This window comes from Rhinopithecus roxellana, chromosome 14 (assembly GCF_007565055.1).
Source record: "Rhinopithecus roxellana isolate Shanxi Qingling chromosome 14, ASM756505v1, whole genome shotgun sequence".
In the NCBI taxonomy this organism is placed as follows: Eukaryota; Metazoa; Chordata; class Mammalia; order Primates; family Cercopithecidae; genus Rhinopithecus; species Rhinopithecus roxellana.
The window spans coordinates 104,753,664-104,780,267 of record NC_044562.1 but is presented as its reverse complement, the minus strand read 5'-3'; the positions used below and the strand labels follow the sequence as shown (position 1 = coordinate 104,780,267).

The following is a 26,604-nucleotide window of genomic DNA, read 5'->3' as shown; positions in this document are numbered from 1 at the left end:
CCATCCCTCAGTTCTTCCCCTCATCTTCATCACGGCAGTCAATGGCACCACCATCCACCAAAACCGTGGTTGCTCAAGCCAAAAGCCGACCTCTCTCCCACCCCAAATCTAACTTAGCAACACCTCCTGTTCTCCAAAGCACACTTGGATCTGTCCACTTCTCTTCACAGTCACTACCCTAATTCAACTCTGATGTAGCCTCCACACTGGCTTTTCTGCTTCCATTTTATCCCTCTCCTAACCATTTTCTGTGTAGCAGCCACAGTTAATTTTAAAATGTAAATCAGATCATGCCATTTGTTTCCTTGAAGCACTTTATTGATTACTATAGCACAGTCTAGAAACCTGGCATTTTAGAATTCCTACTGCCCGTCTCTTACGACCTCCTCACCACTGGTCTCCTTTTTGATAACTCAGCATAGCAAGTCTTGGTCTGTCTTTGGGCCTTTGCACTTGCTACCCTCTGCATGTTCTGCTTAGAATATTCTTCCCCTTTCTCTCTGAGAGTTTTTTTTTTAAGTCCAAGCTTAAATGTCAACTTTTCAGAAATGCTTTCTGTGACTATCTTGTCCTTCCCCAACCCAAGCTTTTCACTATCATGTCACATATTTCCTTGGAGCAATCATTGCAACCATAATTACCATGTTTTTTCTGTGTGTACTTGTTTACTCTCTAACATGGAAGGCCCATGAGGAGCAGGGACTGTGCCTGTCTTGGTCTCTGCCATAGCCCAAGGCTCCAGCATAGGTGGCCTTCAGTACAAGACCAATAAAGTGAGCACTGAACAAATGAATCGACTTACAGACTGCTCTGCTGAGACACACAGCTGGCTTCTATTTGGAAAAATTTGGGGCTCAAGTGTGTGCCAATTAGTAAAGATGACTGAAGAGTCATTAGACCATTCAAAGGAAACTGGAATTTTATTGCTGCTCAAACCAATCCATGTTTCTGATGCATTTTCTGTAAGAGATAAATGTAAATTACTTACGGGATCCTATTATTTGCAAAGGAGATAACACCCTGGAGTTACTACCAAAATATACCACTTCACATGTGATTTCTTCTTTATTTCTTTGCATAATGAAATCTGTTTAAGTCTTGGCATAAAATGTCTACTTAAATGTTTTCCCCTCTCTGCTATGGTTTGAATGTTTGTCCCCTCCAAAATTCAGGTTGAAACTTAATCCCCAATGTGGCAGTATTGAGGGGAGCCTCTAAGGGTTGAGTGGGTCATGAAGGCTCTGCCCTGATGAATGGATTAAAGGGTTAATGGATTAACTAGTTCTCATGGGAATGGTACTGGTGGCTTTATAAGAAGAAGAAGAGAGACCTGAGTTAGCACACTTAGCCCCCTCTCCATGTGATGCCCTGTGCCACCATGGGACTCTGCAGAGAATCCCCACCAGCAAGGACACCCTCTTCAGATGTGGTCCTTTGACCTTGAACTTCCCAGCCTCCATAACTGTAGGAAATAAAGTTCTTTTCTTTATAAATTACTCAGTTTCTTTGCATTCTATTATAATCAATAGAAAATGGACTAAGACACCCCCATAATATCCAGATCTGCTTGATAAAGGCCTTATGAGTGAGGCAGAGTGTGAGCCAAAGCCAATGCAACAACAAAGCCTAAGCAAGTTGGATTCCTGGGGCTCTGGTTTCTGCTAGAACCGTGTATGTACGTTAAGTAGATCTGAAAAGTCTGGTTTTGCTTCTGCCTAGAGAAAGGAAAAATAGGAAGACCCATCGGATTATGAAAAGGGCATGAAACAAACAAACTTTTAATGATAGTCTAGCTTAAAGATAAGTTGTTTTTTTTTCCCCCAAGAGATGTTGGTGAGGATGCAAAAAAAAGGAACACTTATACATTTTTGGTGGGAATGTAAATTAGTACAACCTTTATGGAAAACAGTATGGGGATTACTCAAAGAACTAAACATAGAACTACCATTCAATCCAGCAATCCCACTACTGGATATATACCCAAAGGGAAAAAAATCATATCAAAAAGACACCTGTACTCATATGTTTATCACAGCATTATTCACAATAGCAAAGATGGAATCATGTAAGCATCCATCAGAGGAGGGCTGGATAAACAAAATATGTTTTTATATATATATGCGCACACACACACACACATATACACACATCTATACACATATATATATGCATATATATACACACACACACACATCATGGAATACTACTCAGCCATAGAAAAGAATGAAATCACGCCTTTTGCACACAGGTAGCACTTGAGGTGATTCTGCTAAGTGAAATAACTCAGAACATCAAATATGGCATGTTCTCACTTATAAGTGGGAGCTAAACAATGGGGATACATGGAGATACGGGGCAGGATAAGAAACACTGGAGACTCCAACAGATGGTAGGGGGTGAGGCTGAGGGTCGAAAAATCACCTGTTGAGTACAATGTTCACTATCTGGGTGATGGGACTGCTAAGAGGCCAGACTTCACCACTGCAATATATGCATGTAAGAAATACTCACCTGTACCTCTTAAACCTATTTTTTAAAGTATGTTTTTTCCTTTTTCTTTTTTCTGCCATGAGAAGAAAGGAGCAAAACCTCTTAAAGGAATTGAAGTGGAGTTGCTGGAAAAGGAATTAAAACTTGACAGCCTAGGTAGGAAAGGACACTATGTGGCTGAAAGAGATGTGTAAGTGCCCTTGCTGAGATAAGCAGCCCACAGGGTTCTTTAATCCCAAATGCAAAGGATTAGGAAAAATAACAGAGAAGGATGCATGTTTTCACTCCATACTAAAACCTAACAATTGAAAATGTCATCAAAGTAGATCCTGGAATTTTTTTGTGTGTTTTTAAAAACTGAAAAATGAAATAAATAATTTCAGTATTTTTCAGCAGAAGTCTGTCAAATACATGACACATTGAAGAGCAAGCCAACTCTGATGGACTCAGGCTGGGTGGAAGCCAGGAGCCTAAAACTCCTATACATGGGGAACAGTCTGAACATCACCTCACCAAATAAAGTACCCATGTTCACCTGCTAAAATTGTTTAAATCCAATTATTTGCCTAAGGGGTTCCCTTTATTATGTGGATTACATGCTAACAACACACTACTGCTATCTAGCGGCCATAAGGCTAAATTACAGGTTTAGGTTTTTCACTAGAAGTTTTAGGAAATGAACTTTCCTACTTTACAAAAAAGTTAAAAATCATTTAATATATGTGGCATGTATGAAGATGTTACAAAGTTTCTGAACATATATTTTGTAAAAATCCAGTAAGTTTGAACTCCTGAATAACATTTAGAAACTTTAAATATATGTGTCATGAATAACCACTTTTAAATAACTTAAATTTCTTTTCAACTCTACTAATAAAAGTAGTTACTACATCATATTTTATACCTCTTAAACCAAAGGCAGCTGGGACTCACCATCTCCAAGGAGGATTACAAGAAACTCCACCTCTGCTAATGAGGTTATATCCATTAATGCACTGTTATCAGCCTGACAAGAACGCAAAGCCTTATGCCAGGTCTTTTCTTCTTTCCGAAGTTTGTAGCAATTACGATTGTAGGGATTCCAGCCAGGCTCACAGTGGGTAGCATAGTATTTCCACGCATCCTTTTCTTTTTAAACCAACAAAAAACAATGTCATTTTCCACAATTATTTTAACATTACTTATTACAGTTTATGTAAATTGCCATTAATATGATTACTTTAAAAATGTGAAAAACAGAAATATACAAAATGACATATATCATGGAATTCTAGATCTTCAGAGTTGAGAAGGGTCTAATCGATGATCTAGATCTAGATCTAGGATAAAATGAACCTCAGTATTTCATTTTCCAGATGAGCTAGTGAAGGTACAAAGAAGTAAGGAGAGGAGGGATGGCAGCAAGATGGCCGATAGAGACACATGTGTCAGAAGCCTTTGAACAACAGCAACTCCATCTTGTTTAGGGGCTGAGTAAAATAAGGCTGAGACCTACTGAGCTGCATTTCCTGGAGGTCAGGCATTCTACAGGATGAAACAGAAAGTCAACACAAAATACAGGTCACAAAGACCTTGCTGATATAACAAGCTGCAGTAAAGAAGCTGGCCAAAACTCATCAAAACCAAGATGGTGAGGAAAGTGAGCTCTGGCGATCCTCGCTGCTCATTATGTGCTAATTATAATGTATTAGCATGCTAAAAGACACTCCCACCAATGCCATGACAGTTTACAAGCCATGGCAACATCAGGAAGTTACTCTATATGTTCTAAAAGGGGGAGGAACCCTCATTTCCGGAAATTGTATACCCCTTTCCCAGAAAACTCATGAATAATCTACCCTTTGTTTAGCATATAATCAAGAAAGAACTGTAAGTGTAATCAGCTGAGCAGCCCAAGCCGCTGCTCGGCCTGTGGAGTAGCCAATCTTTATTCCTTTACTTTCCTGATAAACTTGCTTTCCTTTTATGGATTCGCCTCCAATTCTTTCTTGGGGTCTGGATTGGGACCCCTTTCTGGTAATACCTGGCGCTTGTCCCTGCCACAGGAACAGCCAAAGCAACGAACAAATGATTACATTTTCACAAAGGCAGCTGAAGGAGAGTGCTGGAGCACATCAAGGGAGTAGCAGAAACAACATGGAGCACAGAAACCCTTGCCACCCCCACCCCCACAATCTCCCCCAGTCCCCGTTGGAAGCAGCTTAGAGCCAGGAGAGACTTCTCCCTGTAAGGAAAGGATGATGAGCAAGAGGACCCCAGCAGCCTCCAACACCACCAGGGTCACCTACAGTCCTTGCCACTGGGGACCCCTGCAGTCTTCACAGGCACTAAGCCCAGTTGAGAGGGCTGCCTGGAGTCTACAGGACTATGCTTGCCCCAGAGAAAGTTCTGTCGCTGTACCCTGTCTCTCTGTGGCCTATGGGGCTATTGTGCTGCACCATCTTGAAAAAAGAACCACTGCTAGAATGTCATGTTCTGCTCCAGTAGTGAGTAGCCACAGCACCTCTCCATCCTTGAGACTTTGTGACCACTGCACCACTTCTACCTTGTGGCCCACCAACCCCATGCCAAACTGCTGTGGGGCTCTCACTCTACCTGGCGTGGCCAAGTTGCCACAAGCTGCTCTATTTACCTTTCCTGGTTGTTGCTGTGCCATGCCCCTCAGAGCCTGAGCTGGCTTATCACCCTGCCTCCAAAGAAATGGTGCGTTGGCCTCCCAGAGCAGTCATGTTCCCCAGTATGTGTGCTGAAGTGGCGCCCGGCCTCCCAGGAATCCCTGCCCTGGCTGCCGAGAGCAGTCACACCTCTGGCACCTGAGCTGAAGTGGCTCCCAAATCCAGGGGAAACAGTGCTTTAGCTGCCCAAAGCAGTCATACCCCCCAACACTACGCCGAAGCAGCCCCATCTCATGGGGGAATGGGTGCCTTGGCTGAGCTGAGCAGCTGTGCCTCGTGGGGCTTGGCTGATGTGGTACCCTGCATCCAACGGAAACAGCATTGGCAAGGCTGGGACATCCTGCCCTACAGGCCAAACAGCTGTAGCACCCTGCTTGCCTGGAACTGGACTAGTCCCACAAAGCCTGAACTGCTGAGGCAACCCACCTTCCCCGGGAAAGGAGTCATCATTTTGCTGCTCTTTGCTCCCCAGGAAACAGGCCACAGCTATATGCCACCATTCCTGGGTCCTTGCTGCTACTGAACCTGACCTCATAGAGTCTGAGATACTGCTGTGCCCCACCATCCCAGGGTCCAGAGTCACCACTGCCTGGTGCTTCATCCCCTAGAGCTTGAGTTGCCACTGTGCCATACTGGTTCTGGTTCCCAAATTACAGCGGTGCCCTGTTCCCTGGAGCCAAACCTCCAGAGTACCCCTTCTTCCTTGGAGGTAAATATACAGTCAAATTCAGAATGTTCAAATACTGTAATGGTGGTCTGTAAATCATTTATATCTCCAGTATGAAGATTAAAGTCAAAATTGTCAAAAATAGGTTGGGCACAGTGGCTCACAGCTGTAATCCCAGCACTTTGGGAGGCTGAGGTGGGAGGATTAGTTGAACCCAGGAGGTCGAGCTATGATGATGGCACCATATTCCAGCCTGGGCAACAGAGCAAGACCCTGTCTCTAAAACATAAATAAATAAGTAAATAAATAAATAAATAACCAAATTGCTAAAACATAACTATAGCTACGATAAATTAAGAAATACACAATATTAAAAGATGTAAATAGTGACATCAAAATTTTAACTATTGGAGGTAGGGTAAAAATCTAGAGTGATTGTTGCAACTAAAGTTAAGCAGTTATCAGTGTAAAACAGTCCATTATAACTACAAGATGTTTTATGTAAGCCATATGATAACCACAAAGAAAAAAAATAAACCTATAGCAGATACACAACTGATAAAGAGAAAGGAATCGAAATTTAGCACCACACACACAAAAAATCACCAAATCACAAAGGTAAACAATAAGAGAGGAAGAAAGAAACAAAGAATCTATAAAACAAGCAGAAAACAATGAACAAAATGGCAATAGTAAGTCTTTACCGATCAATCATTACTCTGAATGCAAATAGATCAAATTATCTAATCAAAACACAGAATGGCTGAAAGGATAAAAGGTTACTAGGAGTCAAAGAGAGAAAATGAGCAGAGGTAGGAAAAAGGATACAAGTAGCAGATCTGTAGGATGAACAAGTCTAAAAGTACAGCATGAGGACTATAGTTAATATAGTGTATTCAGGATTCTTGATAAATGAGTAAATTATAGTTGCTCTTGTCACAGCGGGGGAAATGGGTAACTAAGTGAGATGATGCATGTGTTAATTTGTGTCACTAAAATAACCATTTTACTATATATATATATCCTATGACATCATGTTGTATACTTTGAACATACACAGTAAATTTTATTTTTAAAAATAGTAAAAAAGTAAAACAACAACAACAAAACCAAAGAAGTAAAGAGACTTGACAAAGGACATACAATGAAAGCAGGGTGTTGGGGCTAGGTATAAAATTTAACAGAGCTGTTCATTTTTGAAACCTTTTTACATTTAAAAGAAGTATTATGGAATACAATTTAAATGGTATTCCAAGGATTTTATACATAGTGTACGGGTGAGGTAGATATTTATCCCCAGCTGAAAAGAGCCTAAAACTCTGACTACTTCCTCTAAAATGGGGATGACAAATAGGTTTCACTTTGAAGATAAGTCTTGAGTGTCCACGGTGTTGCTCTGGGCTGATACGGACGCCAGGTGGGGCTTTCAGGAACACAGTGCCATGATGCTTGGACGTTGGAGGGCAGTGGTGATGCACATGTTATATGTTGGTTTTCCTTTCTCACGAGACTGTCCCCTATCTGATGATGGCATTTTTACCTTATTTTATTAACCACAACGAGGTGCCTCCATTAAGAACGAATTTAAACTAAATATGATTTCACTGTGGGAAACAAAACATTCTTTTAAAATTGTTTCTAGGACTCTGACAGCAATTGGAATTATGGCCAAAGACTGTTAGAACTTTGTATATCATTGACCCCAGTGGTTTTCAGCCTAAAAAAGTACTCATGACACCCTTTTTAAACTTGGAATTTTAGGCTGCACGTGGTGGCTCACGCCTGTAATCCTAGCACTTTGGGAGGCCGAGGTGGATGGATCGCCTCAGGTCAGGAGTTCGAGACTAGCCTGGTGAACATGGTGAAACCCCGTCTCTACTAAAAATACAAAAATTAGCTGGGCATGGTGGCAGGCACCTGTAATCCCAGCTACTTGGGAGGCTGAGGCAGAATTGCTTGAACCCGGGAGGCAGAGGTTGCCGTGCGCCACTGCATTCCAGCCTGGGTCACAAAAGCAAGACTTCAATCGATCCGCAGAAGAATGTGTTGAACTTGAAGCAAAGCAAATAATCCAAACAAGCTAACTTAACTACTCCCATTTCTGGTCTTCTGACCTCAATTAGCAGACCAGAAGGATAAATATAACAGAAGAAATGAAGGGTGGCAGGAGGGAATGCAAGATGGCATAAGAAAGAAAGAAAAAATGAAGGGAGAAGGCATGGAGAAAGGAATGTGAAAGAAGGAAGAGAAGGAGGGAAAAGGACAATAACAGGTGGTAGCAATTTCAGCAAATTCCTGAAATAATGGACAAATCTCTACATTAAAAAATGGCAAGATGCTTCTTCTTTCCCCAACTTGTACCCCATATTCTACAAAACTTCTAGGCTTAGCTATTTAAAGGAAAATGAAAGTTAAAACTTGATTGTAAGAGACAATATTTAAAAATGATAATTCAGCTTATTATTTTAAATCTAGAGTTTCTCTAATATTTTTGCAATGATTCTTTAAAAAATGGTTATACTGGCTGGGCGCGGTGGCTCATGCCTGCAATCCCAGAACTTTGGGAGGCCGAGGAGGGTAGATCACGAGGTCAGGAGATTGAGACCATCCTGGCTAACATAGTGAAACTCCATCTCTACTAAACATACACAAAATTAGCCAGGCGTAGTGGCGGGTGCCTGTACTCCCAGCTCTCAGGAGAGTGAGGCAGGAGGGCAGAGCTTGCAGTGAGCTGAGATTGTGCCACTGCACTCCAGCCTGAACCACAGAGCGAGACTCCGTCTCAAAAGAAAAAAAAAAAAGTTATATTTTTATCTCTACATTTGGAGTTAAGACATTAATTCTCAGAGAAACTAGAAAGAGGTTATAGACCTGAAAACAGAAATAATTGGACTTCTGGTAGTAGATTGTGATTAGATATTATTTAAGTATTAACTCTATCTAAAAAGTCCTGCATGTGATTTCAGGGAGGAGGGTGTGTTACTAATAAGAGATTCAGAGTGTGCCAGAAAATCAATGAAGTAAATAATTATATAAAACTGTTTTTTAAATTATGTTTAATTTCTAGGGGAACAATAAATAAAACTCAAAACTAGAATAGAAAAAGAAATGTTATCTTGTTTTTCTAATACAGAATGACTAAGAGTACAAATTTTTTAGAAGAGAGGAAGAAAATGTTTGCTATGCTTAGTTTCTTTCAGTTTTTAGTAAAAACCTAAATGCATTTGTTAAAATAACAGTCCCTTTGACACAGCAGCTATTATCTAGTTACACATTTTTTCATATAAATATAAACTAGATTTAGCTAAGTTTACATTATGAATTATTAGTAAAAAATAGAGAAATTTACATATATTGACAGGACAAGTAAACAACACCTAAGAACAACTTAAAATAAAAACACTTACCAACTATTTCATGATCAGTGTGGTTTAGATATTTTTTACATATATATGGCAAGGTGGACTCACAATCCCGACTCCTCCAGGCACTTGGCATAAATGAACTAAATGTTCCACAGTGATTTTCAACAAATGGCTCAAAATTTACCTCTGAAAATACAAAGAGTGTTTAATATTAGAAGCAAAAGCAGCTAGTTTAATATATATTGAAATGTAGTTTCAGCATCAAGGGGATAGCCTTTCCACTTGTCATATATAGTAAATCCTGTAAAGGTGTTATATCCTATAAGATGTTATCCATGATTTTGCAGTTACAGTCCAGGCATGTCAATTAAATGATTTCCCAAAGATTCCAAAAGACCCAATTTTACTATCTTAAAGTAGAGAGATACTTTGCAATTTGTAGCTATTTTTAAAGCAGCAGACTGGAATCTTGGCTTGTACCCAAATTCTCCTGCACCTTTGGCTAAAAATCTTATCTTCCTGGACTCTATTTTCTTGTTTGGAAAAGCTTGCCTTAAAAGAATTCAGTCAGGTTAAAAAATGTTTATAAACTACTCTCAAAAAAGCATGTCCTATGTGCATGGGAAATGCTGCGGTGTAAGGCTGCAGGATGATGCCACGTGACAAAGGCAAAGAAAACACTGCGGGTACCTGGGCTCCAATTTAGGTAGCTGAGCGGTGTTCCATCAGACCACTGCCAGCCAGCGTGTTCATCCAGCTGATTGAGACCGATCCACACCTCCACTGCTTTACTGCTCATGTGCTCTGAAATGAAAATTATGAAGCTTCAAAAAAGAAAAAAAAAATCCAGTGTTACACATCTTTCTTGTTCTCCTATTCCTGGATCATGGAGTCAGAAATTAATCCCAGTCAATGACAGGAAAGGTGCACAGAATGCACGTGGTGCTTCTGAGTGATAAAGCAGGTTCCCACCATCTTGAGAAACAGAGCAGGCTCACTGACAGCTGTTTTTCAACTCTGAATGCTTCATGCGAGTACCCAGAAATGTTGCCTTTCAGGGTTGTCAATCTAGACAAGGGTGCATGGTTGCACACTTGAGGCCATCTTACTTGAGTGAGCTCATGAACTTAAAGGTTTTATAGGGTGGAGGAGGAGGTGTGCAGGGTCACTCCCAGAAAGTGAACAGAGGCACATCTTCAAAGGTAAAAAAGTGTGCTGAAGTAGATCAGGGAGGGGTGTACAGTGTGAGAGCCACCAGGAGTTGTCTGCTCAACAGGAGGGACCACAGTGTCTTGGGGCATCCCTAGCAGGTTGGGACCTAAGGCTGTGTGCAGTGCAAACTAGAGGCTGCTTCCACAGCTTGAGGTGGAAGAAGTTTTTATGGCAGGCTGGCTCTGTGGCCCCTCCTCTTAACCAGTCCACTACAACTCTCGGTTTAAAGCAATACCATGTTTGTTAAAGACACTATGAATAAAGACATGCATTGACGTGCAGAAAAACATAGTTATCAAAATTATAGAATTATGGGAATTTTTCTTCAGTTTTTCTTTCTGTGCACCTAAATTTTAAACATTCTTCCAGAACAAATAGGTACTATTTGTGCAGTAAAAATGGGGGCGGGGGGGGGGGAACCAAAACCCAGTATCAGAAACGTAATGAAAGTGGCAATTTTGTGACGCTTTGAAATGTTGCCATTTAATCGTTTAATCTACAAAGGAGAGCATTGTTCGCTTACAATTCACCTGCTTCAGAGCCCAATGTATTTTTAGTCAGATGCAGGGGTCCTGCCTGAGATTAAGACCCTGACGGATAAGAGTTATAAACAGGGTGACCGTATGCCCCTGTTTTCCTGGAAAGCTCATGGTTCATGCTGGTAGTTCCAGAATAATTATTAATCGCAGTCCCTTTTACTATCAAAAGAGTCTCAGTTTGGATGATAGACTGTATGATTACCCAGGTTGTGAAGGTCATTGTAGTCATATAACAAGGCTGCAGTATCCTCAGTGACTAGACATTTCAATACAATTGTGAAAAACTCAAAGAACCTAACCCATTTAGGAAAAGAGAAAAAGGTGCTTTATAATTTTGAGATCCCCAGAAATCAATAAACAGAAACAGCATCCTATACGTGGGTTTCACCCTTCCAAGTTTCCATGGCATTCACATGGAATCTCTTTCTAATGTCCATTTGATTATTCCTTTCAATAGCACCATTTGATTAAATCATTTAGCAGGTCTTATGATGATAAGAAGTGAAATGGATTGACAAGGCAGGGAGAAATTTTCACATTTCACATCCAGGCAAGTGCCAAGTGCCATTTTAAAATCTAGTTAAAATATTAAAAAGTTAATTATTCTTATCTTAGAATTATTTTGAATACTCATTGTGCAATTGTTTTAATAATGCAGATACAAAATCATTGTGCAATTTATAATCTGTGTCTGAAGGCACAAAAAACCATCTATTTATCTTTAGGACTAAGCTGGCCCACAATACTGTAATAAGAAACTCGAATTTAAATTCCTTTGGATATTTCTTGGCATTCATGACAGCTTAGATAATTCCTTGTACCATAGTACATGTTCACCAGAAATAGCAAGAAACATTAGATTATTTTCATCATTAAAAAATACCTTGGTTGGAACGAACAGGTTTCTGTCTTTATGAACAGACTTCTGTTTTTCCAAACAATTCCCAAAGACTAATTATACAACTGAGGTAGTTAAAGCAAAGTCCCTGACATGTCTTATTTTTTTAAATTATTATTCAAATTTGATGAATAAATCCAGACCTTCTCATGACAGATCCTGGCAGTTAAGATAGATAATTGTAATTCATAAATGGCATGTAAACTTTTATATGAAAACCATTTCAGGCTTATAATGATTTTGAAAATTGATGTTTTTCTGCACTATGACTTACACAAATCAAATTCAATAATAATTTCTGACTTTTGCACAGCTGTGGGGAAAGGGTGGGCACACATTGCTCATTCATTTCTTACAATCCTTCTGGAAGATATTAATGACTTACAAAAGTTTTAAAGTGTGCTTACTTTTCCATCCAGTGAACCCACTTCTGCAAACTTATAAAAAAATAATTGGGGAGGTATGCACAAAGCTATGTGCAGGGATGGTTTATAATATCAACAAATAAATAAATAAATAAAAAACAAATGGTTTCATCAATATATCTCTAGTAAAAGGAGATTCGATCAATATATTACCACTAACCTATACTACTATGTAACCATTAAAAATTATTATGTAGATCTATATTTATAGATACAGGCAAATGTTCATTATATGCAGGTAAATAAAATAACCAGACTACCAAACTGTGTACATAGTTGTTGTTAAATGGTTAACACACACTGAGTGTTTGTTATGTGCACCAGGCACTTTTCTATGATTTCACCTGTATTAAAATATGTAATCCACATCAGGAATTTGCATTATTATTATTTCCACTTGGTAGAGGGGGAAATTGAGGCACCGAGCGGTTAAATCACTTGCTTGAGTAACCCTGCTACTCAAGTGGTAGAGGCAGGATTCAAACCCAGGTGGCTCCCTGCTCTCCTAACCACTGTGCAATAGCTGCCATGTTTTAATTTATTTTTATTTTTTATTTATATATTTATGTATTTTGATATGGAGTCTGGTTCTGCCGCCTGGGCTGGAGTGCAATGGCATGATCTTGGCTCACTGCATCCTCCACCTCCCAGGTTCAAGTGATTCTCCTGCCTCAGTCTCCTTAGTAGCTGGGACTACGGGTGCATGCCACCACATCCGGCAAATTTTTGTATTTTTAGTAGAGAGAGGGTTTCACCATGTTGGCCAGGCTGGTCTCGAACTCTTGGCCTCAACTGATCCACCCGCCTTGGCCTCCCAGAGTGCTGGGATTACAAGTGTGAGCCACTGCGCCTGGCTGCTGCCATGTTTTCATATAATACCATTTTATATATATACTATGTATGTACACATGAATTTATATGTTTTTGCAGAGAGACACGGTTATCTCTGGATTACAGAACTATGGGAACTTTTTCATTGGTTTTTCTTTCTATATACCTGAATTTTACAAATTATTCTAAAATAAACATGGACTATATATGCAATAATATTTGAAAAAAACTGGCATCAAAAACTGTTAATGAAAGTGACTCATTTTGTGATATTTTCTAATGTTTCCACAAGTTTTTAAAGAGGTGTATGTACACACATACAAATACATTTAATCTATAAAGGAAAAGTAAGAGGAGAGTGTAGGAAATGAGTGAAACACAAGTCTTAGTTTACTGGCACAATTCTTTTAACACATTATTGTCTATACTGCTAGTTAACATATATGTGCTTTTGCTTTTCCCACCAAAGTTTAAGATTTTGTTTTTGGGACCCACCAGAAGGCCTATGATGTACCTGCACATGGTGAATGATAGGTAAGATTCCATTTAATTAATAAAATGCTTAATGATTTATTAATGGAAATGGAATGGCTAAGATCTCCAGAAGAGCAAGAAATAGCCCTTAAATTTAGAAATCTTCCTGATTCACTTGTTAGAACTGCAACTCTCCTGGGTCCCTTGCTGTGGCCTCAAATTCTCTTCTCCAAGGGGGAGAAAATAAGAAAGACATCACCGGATGCCAAATGGAATCACTCAAGGTTCATGGAAACATTTTGGGTGAGAGTTTTGGGCCATATTAAGGAAAGAAAAATATTTTTTAAGAGCTTTTTTTCAGAATATATTTTTGTATATGTGAAAACAGTTAACAACAGTCTTTTTATTGTATCAGTATCAATGTGCATCATCCACCTACTTACCCCTTATGAAATTTTCTTCAGTTTCATCTGTAATACTTAACAGAGCACCTCCTTGCATCTGGCATGAAGAATGTGCCTCGCTCCAAGAGAGAGATGAAAGCAGGTTGAACTGGTAACAAATGTGTGAATTGAGGTCCTTCTCCCAAATAGAATCACAACTTACTTCTGCAGAAGCTGGAAACAATGGCCGTTAAAAACATCCAAGTCTTATTTCATCTATACAGCAACATATTTGTAAGATAAATCCGAATGGAATTATTCCATCTTGCAATCTCTAAAACTTCAGTGCCTTATCTATTCTTGATTAGGTCTTTATGATAAAATCTGCATTGCTATCCCATTGTTAAGATATGGTTAAACTCTTTCATGATTTACGTCAGGAAATATCAGAAATCACCTATGAAGAAGCTATAATCCTTTCCAGAGTAATAACAGGAACCAGTTTTAAGAGAAGGAAATGGAAGCGAAGTATTTGTGAAAATAAGATCTGAGTTATTTTGTCATTTAGAACTTTACATTGAAAACGTCTGTCTTTAAAAGTTCATTTTAGTGATACAAATGTTATTTCAAAGGCATTTCTTCCCAAATACAAAATGCTAAAACAAAAGGATAGAGTAGGAATATAAGTCAATAGTAAACACAAGTTTTCAAATAAACATCAAGCACCGGAACACTGACATATAGTTTAAGAAAGTTCTTTCAGCCAAGAGGAATAGAAGCAAGATCCACTTGTAAGACACTGGCCGAAGACTGCATAGTATGCTCAAAAGTAAATTAAATAAAGTATGAAATGTGGAGCTGAAGTCCAAAGTTTTTTGAAATAACAGAAAATTAAGACTGAGTTTGGGTGCTTTTGCTAACATTTTAAATCAAATTCCAAGGTGAACTAAGTAGCCACAATAATGACCGGAAATCAAACTCAAACAGAGAATGTCAGAATGCAGAGAATGTGAGCCATACTGCAGCATGACTGAAAATGACTGACAGGCAACCAGCTGAAATCTAGGACAGCCTTTCCCAAAGTGTGATTCCCAAAGTAAGACAACTTTAAGAGGCTCCCCAAGAAAATCTGAGACACAATGCATGCATAGGGTTCTCTGGGAAATTCACAACGAACATTAGCATATTCAAGGCTCTGAGAAGTTTTGGAGTAAACAAATGTGCTTAATTTTAATTCAGTGTACTTCAAACTTATTTGACAATAAAATCTGTTTTGTTTGTTTTTTTCTCCCTCATAACACTTAGATGGTCCCCTTGGGAAATGTGGAAAGTTTATTTTCATGTCTGATTGCAACATACATTCCAGAGGTTTTAAATCACATATAAATCTAAGGTTGTCTATAGAGCTTCCTGACTGATACCTGTGTTTATAGAAGGATCCAAGATTAAAGGAAGGCAGAAGACAAGGCTATCACCAAGTAACACTGAAGGGAAGGAAAAAAAGAAAGGAAAAAGAGAAGGGAAATTTTCAGTAACCATTTTGCCGTAGTGGCTGAAATTTCCCAATTGAGATGGAATCCTTAGAGATTGTTTTCAGTTAAAATGCTAGGCCTTCCCTGAGGTGGACAATATGCTACTACGTATTATGAGGCACTAGTTCAGCCATACTCACCCACCATGACAGCTGAGACCATGATGGGGGAGCGGGGGTGTGTTCATAGTTTTGGTGTGCATAAGAACCTTTTAGGACAGTCACAGTGGCTCATGCCTGTAATTTTAGCACTTTGGGAGGCTGAAGTGGGAGGATCACTTGAAGTTAGGTGTTCGAGACCAGCCAGGTCAACAAAGCGAGACCCTATTGCTACAAAAAGAGAAAGAAAGAGGCTGTGTGTGGTGGCTCCTGCCTGTAATCCCAGCCCTTTGGGAAGCTGAGGCAGGTGGATCACTTGAGCCCAGGAGTTCAAGACCAGCCTGGGCAACATGGTGAAAATTTTTTGAGTGCGGATATGACACCACCTGATCTCTTGTGATGGGTTTTGGTCAATACTTTGTTTCATGCACAAAATTATTTTAAATATTGTATAAAATTACCTTCAGGCTATGGGTATAATGTATATATGAAACATAAATGAATTCTGTCTTTACACTTGGGTCCTGTGCCCAAGAAATCTTATTATGTATATGCAAATATCCTAAAATCTGAAATCCAAAACACTTTTGGGCCCAAGAATTTTGGATAAGGGATACTCAGCCTGTATAAGAATTTGTACTTCTTCTTTTTTTTTTTTTTTTTTGAGACGGAGTCTTGCTCTGTCGCCCAGGCTGGAGTGCAGTGGCCGGATGTCAGCTCACTGCAAGCTCCGCCTCCCGGGTTCACGCCATTCTCCTGCCTCAGCCTCCGGAGTAGCTGGGACTATAGGCGCCTGCCACCTCGCCCGGCTAGTTTTTTGTATTTTTAGTAGAGACGGGGTTTCACCGTGTTAGCCAGGAGGGTCTCGATCTCCTGACCTCGTGATCCACCCGTCTCGGCCTCCCAAAGTGCTGGGATTACAGGCTTGAGCCACCGTGCCTGGCCAGAATTTGTACTTCTATACAGGCAGACACAAGTCCTTTCTCTGCTTCTCTGGGTGGACTGCATGTCACTCCATGAATCTCGAGAACTCTGAATAGAGTTGGTCGAGGGGCCGTCAGGCCTGCATCAGAGCCTCTTCTGTGCAATCCTGCTCTCTTCCCTTCCTTTCCACAAGAACTGATCCTGAAGGGGCTCCCCAAGAAAATCCCACATGTTAACCTTTGGCTCAAAGACTGCCCCCCCGGGAACCCACCACCTTCCACAGGCTCCCACCTTGACCTGGGCATTTGCACTTACATATAGTCTCTCCTTCCAAGCCACAGAAAATGCAGGATCAAAGGCTGGTGTTTCAGGTATGTTTATTATTCTGGAAAAATTCTAATCTAAGGGCTAGAATCCTATTGTTATATTCTTTACATCTTTGATTGTCTTTATATCATCTCTTCTATTGCTAAATTATGAGCTCCAGGGAAGCAATCGTGTCATATATAACTTTGAGTCTCCTATTATGTGATGAGAGATTACCAAAATCTTTTTCATGGCGTTATAAATAGGTGATTTTCCCCTCCTAAACTACATGTCTTTTTTAATGAACTGAAGTGCATACGTAGAATGACTTGGGAAGTGTTTCATCCTCTTCCAATTTCCCACTTAGTCTCTCATCCACTCAATCTAGCCATTAATGTATATCTTGTTTAAGACCATCAATGACCCCTGTGTTGCCAAATTCAGCAACTGTTAGTTTGAGACTTTATCAAACAAGGCCCTTCATCAGCACTTGGCAGGCTGAGTTTCCTCTCCGTGCTGATTTACTAACTCTTTTCTTGACTTCCCATGCCAGGCTACCCTTAAACCTCCCTGGCTGCCCCCTTTCAGTCTCCCTTGCTGATTTATTCTTCTCTACTCAAATTAAATGTTGGAGGCCTCAAGACTTGGCCCTGAGCCCCCTTCCTTTCTATTCTACACATTCTTTCTGCACATGGCTATCTAACTTGTTCTCATGGATCCATTTTCTATAACTTCCAAATACATAGAGATCATTACATCTACCTACCTAGTCCACATCTCTACATAACTGACTCACATATAACATGTGCCAACCTGAATAGTATTTAATTTTCTTTTCCAACTGTATATCTCCATAAACTTAGCTATGCATGTCAGAAACACGGAGTCTGAATTAATGTCTCACTTTTTCTCCTAGCCTCCAAGTTCTTAGGAGTGAGAAGTCCTATTCCTGGTTAAAACCTATATGTGATTCTTGAGGCCTGACCATAGGCAGTTACAAAGCCTTTACCTGGCAGGCCTCATGGGGGAAAGCTGCCCCTACTCCAGACTTGGTGCTGAGCTGGCACACTGCAGTTTCTAAAGAGAGTCGTAGTTAAGGGTTCAGGCCCCTCAGGCCCATCATGCTCTGTGTTATTTGCATTTCTGGCACAGGTGCCTTCCGATCCTATGTATCTTTCTGTGTGAGGCCTTGGGCCAAGGTCCTCTTCAGGTGCCTCTGCCGAGGCTGGTATGGAGCGGGAAGGAGAGGAATCTTGAAGACACTTTTTCCCCACTCTGACTCAGTGCTCAGTACTTTTTGACTCCTAGCTCTTCCCCTCACCTTACCCCAGCCCAGAATCTATACAACTGAAAAGCCTTTGTTGTTGTTGTTGTTGAGGGGTCTCTCAATGGTGAGCTGAGCTGAACTCCACGTCTGTGCTGATCCACTGACCCTTGATGGCGGTGCTGTTCCCTGGGGAAAAATGGAACAGGGAGAGGTGGCGAATTCTTTTATTCTCTTCATTATACCATCGTAGTGAGTGATCAACAGCTTAACACCTTCATTTTTGGTTCGTTGCTTTAATTAGCTACTCCAACACATGACAGCTCAGCTGTCTCCAGTCCAGCTAAGCTCCTGACAACCAGGTCCTGTTCAGTTTATCTACAGGTTAGATCTTCAATACATCCACATTTCTCCAATCCCCTTGCTGCCACCTAACTGAAGGCACCACTACTCCTGGCCCAGACTATTGCTCTAGCCTTCTAACTGGCCTCCAGGATTTGCCTTTTGCTCCCTTCCAAGCCATTCAGTATAATGGAACCAGAGTAATCCTTAAATATCTTTTTTTTAAAAAAATCATCACTCCCCTGCTTAAAACCCTTTGATGGCTTTCTTTTGCACTTAGAATTAGCTAAGTCCTTACATTTATGACACTCTGAACTATCTAGCCTGTCCATGAGTTGGGCTCTGTCTGCCCTTTCAGAGTGTCTTGTTTCTCTCTCCTTCAATCACTGTACTCTTGCCATGTTGACTTCCTTAGATTGCAATAACCTCTTTCCCCCTTCAAAACCTTCAGATATTTGGCCAGTGACATGCTGAGGGCTGGGGGTGGAGGAGCAGTCAGCCTGGACAGGTGGGCATATTTGATCAATGACATTGGAATTGCTAGAGCATGTGCATGGTGAATCAAAAGCATGCTGTCTTTTACTTGGTTTTATTATTATTTTTTAGTTCTATTTAAACCACATACTCCCTTTATTGCCTGCATCCCATGCTGACCACTCCCTCTCCCCTTCCTTTGCACATGGCTGCATCATGCATCTCTGTGTGAATATCTAATTCCCTCATTTTCCATTTTGACAACTTCTACTCATCTCTTGGGAAGTTCAAATACAACTTCCTTAGGAAAACCTTCCATGACTCCCAATTTTAACTTTGGTTTCTCATTTATAATACTGTATTTTCTTAAGGTAGAACCCATGATAAACTGTAATTATATATTAATTTGGGTATTATACTTGAATGTGAATGTCATCAGGGCAGGCACGATGACTTTCATATTTCACATTCACAGTTATAACCCCAGGAGCCAGAGAAGTCCCTGGCACATAGTAGGTGTTCAATATCTGTTTGTTAAATGGATAAATGAATCAATGGTCTGTGGAAATGGAGGTCAAAGTCAGATCAGGCATGCATTGTTGTAGAAGTCAAGAGGAGACAGCGCCCTGAAGAAGGTATAGACAATTCTTTTGCGAATTCTCTTTACATAGAGAATGAGAGAGAGAGGTGTTTTCAGGAGGCAGAAATGGGAATAAAAGAATTGCAATATTTTTAAGATGTTATTTTAAGACTCGCACAGGGTTAACTGCTAAGGAAAAGGGCCCAGCAAAGAAGCACTGGGGGTGTGCACTGGAATCATCTAGAAGTTTGTTAAAACACAGATTGCTGGGTTGCACTTCTAGAATTTCTGATATGATGGTCTAGCAGTAGGGTGTGACTGCTACTTGCATTTCTAGCCAGCTCCCAGGGAATTCCAATGCTGCTGGAACAGGGACCACACATTGAGAACCATTGAGATACAGGTTAGAGAAGGTTGGATGGGGTGCTCCAGAGTCCAGGTGGGGAGACTTGGCCTACACAGGAGGAGGAACATCATCCTCGTGCATAAAAGGAAGGAAATAAGGATGGGCACAGATGCAGGTAGGCTTAAAGACGAGGGAGCAGGAAGTTGCCAAACTGCCTGTCTGATGGATCTTTTTGCCATTATGAGGTAGGAATTGAGGTCACCTACTGAGAATCAGAAAGGAGACTGGAAGGTAGGGTTAGAAGTTAAAGGAGAATAGAGAGGTTGGCAGGGTCGTCGTGGGGTGTGAGAGCTGCATGACAGAAACATATAGCATTGCTGATTCATGTTGAGGGCTCAGGAGAGAGTAGTCATACCTTTATTGTATCAATCTGCTTGTTTTTCTTTCTTGCAGGGGGAGGGGGTGGGCAGGCAGCGACAGAGTCTTGCTCTGTCACCAGGCTGTAGTACGGTGGTGTAACCTTGGCTCACTGCAGCCTCCACCTCCTGGGTTCAAGTGATTCTTCTGCCTTAGCCTCCTAAGTAGCTGGGATTACAGGTGCCCACCACCACACTCAGCTAGTTTTTGTATTTTTAGTAGAGATGGGATTTCACCATGTTTGCCATGCTGGTCTCAAACTCCTGACCTCAAGTGATCTGCCCACCTCGGCCTCCCAAAGTGCTGGGATTACAGGTGTGAGCCACTGTGCCCAGCCTAAATCTGCTTTATTATAGAATTATATAAAAATAAGGTTCAAGGGCAACCATATCATTTCACAGGTTGGTATTGTAAAAATATCTCAAAGTGTGGTTCTGCAGCTGTGTAAGGCAAACCACCAAGAAAGACCTAGAATGGCCCGTAATTGCCGCTAAGCAAACCCAGAGAGATTCCTGTATGTCATCCTTATTGCTGAAGATGTTTTATTACATCCTTTACTGCTGGTATATTTGTGTATGTGTTTATGAATACTACATTTAAATTTTGCTCATTTACAATCAACTTTTTTTTTTTTGAGACAGAATCTCCCTCTGTCGCCCAGGCTGGAGTGCAGTGGCTGGATCTCAGCTCATTGCAAGCTCTGCCTCCCGGGTTCATGCCATTCTCCTGCCTCAGCCTCCCGAGTAGCTGGGACTACAGGCGCCCGCCACCTTGCTCAGCTAGTTTTCTTTTTTTTTTTTTTTTTTGTATTTTTTAGTAGAGACGGGGTTTCACCATGTTAGCCAGGATGGTCTGGATCTCCTGACCTCGTGATCCGCCCATCTCGGCCTCCCAAAGTGCTGGGATTACAGGCTTGAGCCATCGCGCCTGGCCAATCAACTTTTTTTTTTTTTTTTAAAGGTAGCATCATTTTACACTGCGATATCTAAAAAAAACTCCCACATAAGAAGGATGAGATACAGTAGTACAGACCTTTACTTTATTCCACCCACTCTTCTCTGTCCTATTCACTTGCTGACCCCATGGAAAGAGCCATCAGCTTGCTCAGGTTTCAATCTCTGACATGTCATTTTGAGTTTTATTGGCTACCGGGAGCCAAAAGTAACGAGAAAGGAAGAAAACTGGCACTGAACAAATAAACATGCTGTCTGCTGGTTGTGGTAAAGGTCAGGAGAGCTGGAATCTGGCAGGCTGTCAAGCAGAGGAAGCTTCTGAGCTGTAGGAGGCTGAACAAATAGATAGTCTGGGGCATGAAAAGCCCAGAGCATCACGGAACCCAGGCTTCCACTGGGAAGCTATCATTGGCTGTAAGCGACAGAGGATGGTGGCAGGGTTCTTTTCAGAACCTTAAGGAGAATGTTGTAGTTTTTTTTTTTTTTAAGTCCCTAGTATTAGAGCCATGTGAAGTATGTGTTAACTTTATTAGTATTGGTTCATTTATTTGGTTTTAACAATGACCTCTATTGGGGATGAAAAAGGAAAGAGAAAACATGATGCAAGCAAAATGACAATAATAAAAATAATATGACATCTGGTTCAGGAATCCAAGGAGTGTAGGGATTACATGCATACACACCTACATGCACACATTTAGATTCAGATAGAGAAGGCTGGTGATCTGACAGTTATAAAATAACGAAATGCTTTCATGCTGGCTGGTGAATAGCCACTGTTCTCAGCTTCTCTATTACCCACTGCTGCCCCAGGCTTCCCTGCACCCCACCCCTGCATTCCAGCAGCTAAGGGGTTAATATCAGCAGAGGGCCTCTGAAATTCCCAACCCCACACTAAGGTCTCCACTACGATTGAACAATAGCCCATACCATATTGGCTGTTAAATGTATTGCTATTATCCCTGTATATAGATGTATATTGCATAGAATTATCTCCATATTATTAATTGCTTGATGATGAATTATCTGCACCAGGGTCACCTGGGGCACTTCTCAAAAATGCAGATGTTTGGGTTTTACATACCGCTCCCACTGCATCTCTGAAAGATGGGCCAGGATATGCATTTAAACTATCTCCCAGGTGATTCTAGGGCATTGTCTCAAATACAGCCTGCATTTTCTGGCATACAGCAAACCTGTCTGTCCTGTCTTCTCTCTAGATGCCAAGTTCCTTAAAGGGAAGATCCTAAGTCCTAAAACTCTTGGCATTCACCACTATGCCTAGCTTAGGGCTTATTGACTGACAACAGAGAGGAGAAATCATGGATTCAGAAGTGTATGCTGAAAAGATAAATTGGGTTTGCTGCTGCTGCTGCTATTGTTGCTGCAGCTGCTGGCCACAATGGTTAGCCCTTGTGGGTGCTTACTGTGTGCCAGATATTATGAAAAGTGCCTTGAATGCTTCATTTAATTGAATTGCACAATAATCCTAATAGGTACATTATCTACATTTTATGGCTGAGGAAACTGAGACTCAGAAAGATGGAGAGAGCTTCCCAAAATTTCATTGTTGGGAGGAAGCAGGACTCCAATCTTGACCTGTCTGATTATTTCAAAGCTTATACTTTCCTATTTACTAAGCCATACTAGCTCTTGGATTAGAAAACAATTCTACAGATACTTTATAAATCAGATTCTTTGGAGTTAATCTCTTCAATTTGCTTTTGCTTCAAATTTATTTGTTGCATTTTATGTATGCGGAGGGGAGGCAGGCATGGGAGATGAAGACTGTAAAAGTTGTACTCTCTGACTCACAGAAACCACGGGAAAGGAAATTGAATATAGAAAGTAAGAGGCATATATAAATATTCTCTAATACTTGAGAACAACTGGAAACTTTTCAGCTAAATAAAAATAAAATAAAATAATAAAGCACTAACTGAAAAAAAAGTTAGAACATTGCCACTGCCATTGACCTTTGAAAATCAAGATAAGAAAAGAAAAAAAAATGAGGTTATATCCAGAAGGTAAGTAGTAAGGAAAGGGAATCAAGACAAGAATCCACTGTCAAGAAATAATGAGGGCAATTGCGATTTTAGAAAGATCATCAAGAGGCCAGCTGGTGCCTGGACTTGACAATGGGCAAGACCAGCAGCCTGGATGTGGAGAAATTAAGGCAGCTCATAAGAGGTAGTGGATTGAAAGGCTAACTGGGTTTTATATGCAATCAGGTTTGTTTTGAAGTATCCAGCCAAGAAGCTGGGATCAATGAGATCGCAGAGTATTATAATTTAATTCTGGTTAAAACATCACTATGCACTGAGCTTAATGAAGAATGGCTAATTAACATCTCTTGAATGTATGGCAAAAAGAATATACATTAGAATTGTCTTTTCAAGGCAAAAACAAAAATCCTATTCAAAATCTGAATTAATAGCATCAGGGTGTTTATTCAGACTTCAATATATCAATCCCAGTGCTTTTGTTTAGATACAGATAACTTTCTAATCCTCTTTGATTCATTCATGACATATAGAGAAGACAAAATTTATTCTTACTGGGATCAGGGCAAAATCCCCACTTTTCATCTCTTTCATAACGGCTTGTCGTGGCACACCACAGTAAGTCATCTTCCCGACCTTGACGAGTACATTCATGATGCCACTGATGGTTATACTGGAAGGGAAACACACATGGCATCCCATGGGTGTTCCCTTTGATTGTGTGCAAATCTAGGAGAAAGAAAGGTACAAAGTCAGATAAGTATGATGTCAGCTTTACCTTTGGAAACTGCTATACATCAAAAGCATTTTTTATGGACTGAAACCCTCTTAGGGGCAGATACTCATTACAGCAGAGTGAGCCCTCAGGTTCTCACTGTCTCCTGTCAGTAGAAGTGTGAGACCAAGAGCTGGGCTCAGAGGAAGTGCTGATACATGGTTTGCTTACGCATTTATCTCCTTGTTTACTTACTATGGTGAGCTGCCACAGTAACATTCATACTTGTGGATGGAAGAGAAGGAAACTTTAATGAGATTTAACTTCATAATACCTTCCAGTCCCCAAATACATCAGCCATTAGCATCTAAGGCTCAATAGATTCATAGGCATTTATTAATTTATTCATTCAATAACTATTTATTGAGCATTTAGTGTACTCAGTACTGGGGATACAACAGTGAACAAACCAGCATAAGTTCCTTAATGTGGAACTTCTATTCTAGCAAGGAGAGAGAAAAAGAAAGTAAATATACAAGTAAGCATACAGTATCATTGCAGGTAGTGAAAAGTGCCATGATGAAAAATAAATAGGATGAGAAGACAGAGTGGGGTGTGTGTGTGTGTGTGTGTGTGTGTGTGTGTGTGTGTGTATGCATGAGACAGAAGGAGAGACAGAGAGAAAGAGAGAGAGGGAGAGACGGGGTGGAGGAGCACAGGGCACTACTTTGGACAGAATGGGCAGTGAAAGGCCTCTCTGAATAGGAACTGGGTGACCCAAGAGTGCAGGTCTTTAGACAAGAGTTGATCCAGCAGAAGGAAGAGCAAGTAAAAAGAATCTGAGACAAGAACAGGTGTGGGTGAATGAAGAAGAGGAAGGAGGCCCTCTGGGAAGGGGAACCAGGGATGTACTGGAGTGTCAGCGCACATAGGGCTGTCTCCCTGCCATATTGTGGGCTTTGGCCTCTACTCCGAGGGTGGGGGCAAGTCTCTTGTGCATTTCAAATGGGAAAGTGACAGGTTCAGATTTCCATTTTTAAAGAATCACTGAGGGTGCAAGGGGGCAAACAGCTGACATGGGGAGAGGGTGAAGCCAGACAGCTGACTGGGTGACTTCTACAGAGTGAGACCATCATGCAGATGTGGCCTGCTGGCTGCCTTCTCAGGGTTTTGCAATACTTGGTCATTCTTGGCCTTAATCAGGAATCAACAAAAACTTTTCACGACTCAACTGGGGCTGCCAATGGTAGGTCCTGGGGCAAAAGGACCAGCTGTGGAGAGCCCCACCTCTTTCCCACAACTGGCCGGGGGCGACCTGAGCTCACGACATGTCACCAGTCACCAGCCTTAGCAGTTAGGGCTACTTAGGAACCGTAGGTATTTCAGGACATGCCCTTTTCTTTCAGTCCCCTTCCTTCTACTCAGAAGCATATGTTCTCTAGAATCTTCTCCTGCATGCGCCATGAATGTGGGTATGTGGCTAAAAAAGCTAACATGAAGCAAAATATCAAGTTCCTCTTCAGAACTGCAGATTATTCAGAGTGCTGATTTGCAGCACTAGCTTTATTTTAGTGAGCCCTGAAAATGCCTGGCCCTTGGCTCTGTCTCTTTTTAATCATTTCTTCTTTAGGAGTTCCTTGCTCTGCTTCCCAGGACTGTACAGAATTCTTAGGAGGATATGCTCTTCTGAAAGCATAACTCTACAGAGCACCACAAGGGGAGGGACTCCGCTTGTCCTGTGGGCCTCTGTAAACCAGGTGCCTAGCCCAGTGCCTGATGAATGTGGGGTGGATTTGTCAGCAGTGCTATATAAAAATGTGGGATGAATGGATGGATGGATGGATCGATAGATGGATGGATGGATAGAGTGAACCACCAAACAAACCCTGAGGGACAAGTTTGAGATTTTAGAATTTAACTATGTAACTTTATTTATTTATTTATTTATTTATTTATTTATTTGTTTAGAAATGACAAATATAACCATAGAAAATGAAATTCCCCTCTAAACCATGCTTCCCCACCGACCATGCTTGCATGTTTTTCCTCCCAATACCTTTCAATTCTGAGAAGTTCTGCTTCTTTAGTAGAATGTAGTATGTCCATTCTGAGACTCTCATAACCCTTTTACCATAAGCAAGGAAGCAACTAAAATGTATTTAGCAGAAGTCCCCTGAGGGTCCAGGCTTTGTATACTTCTTTCATATAATGCTTTACAAATCTTTACTTATAGGCAAACTTTAAAAAAATACCATTCCCTGAGTGCTTCTTTAAATTATTTTTACCTTTGTGTAGATATTCACAAATGTCTCCACCACCTGACACATAAGAAATCCACTTATGAAAATACTTCCGTGAGGCCACCACTGTGTTGTCATGCGCCACCTGGACGGAGTACTGCAGCGGGCCGGTGATCATCTTCCTGTTACAGCGCCACCGCAAGGAAACGAGGGTGGAGTCACATTCATATAAGCTTAAGGGCTGCTCTGGGGCAGAGAAATTCAGGCCCAGGCAACCGCTGCCTCCTATGTTAAAGAGGCCATGGTTTGAAACCCATTTCCACAGCATGTGCTTGTTTGCTTGCTTGCAGTTCTCCAGGGTCAGTACCGATTTACCTGCTTGAATGCATTCCTTCAGACTCTCACTTTGGATAATAAATATTCCTTTATCTGAAACAAAAATCAAAGACCT

The 26,604-nt window shown here is 40.9% G+C and overlaps 1 protein-coding gene across 6 annotated transcripts in view; it reads right to left on the bottom strand.

Annotated features, from left to right (window-relative positions):
* The window catches only part of PLA2R1 (phospholipase A2 receptor 1), a 144,610-nt gene that overhangs the window by 100,888 nt on the left and 17,118 nt on the right, over positions 1–26,604 (bottom strand). For 5 of the 6 annotated variants that reach the window (XM_030916996.1, XM_010379111.2, XM_010379112.2 and 2 more), the window contains exons 2-8: positions 26,199–26,582; positions 23,754–23,927; positions 14,020–14,193; positions 9,888–10,001; positions 9,240–9,383; positions 3,424–3,618; positions 803–960 (exon numbers count right to left, since the gene is read on the bottom strand). In XM_030916996.1, coding sequence (XP_030772856.1) covers positions 803–960; positions 3,424–3,618; positions 9,240–9,383; positions 9,888–10,001; positions 14,020–14,193; positions 23,754–23,927; positions 26,199–26,582 — 1,343 coding nt within the window. The remainder of the gene's footprint in view (positions 1–802; positions 961–3,423; positions 3,619–9,239; positions 9,384–9,887; positions 10,002–14,019; positions 14,194–23,753; positions 23,928–26,198; positions 26,583–26,604) is intronic. The other variant, XM_030916997.1, reaches the window with a different exon arrangement.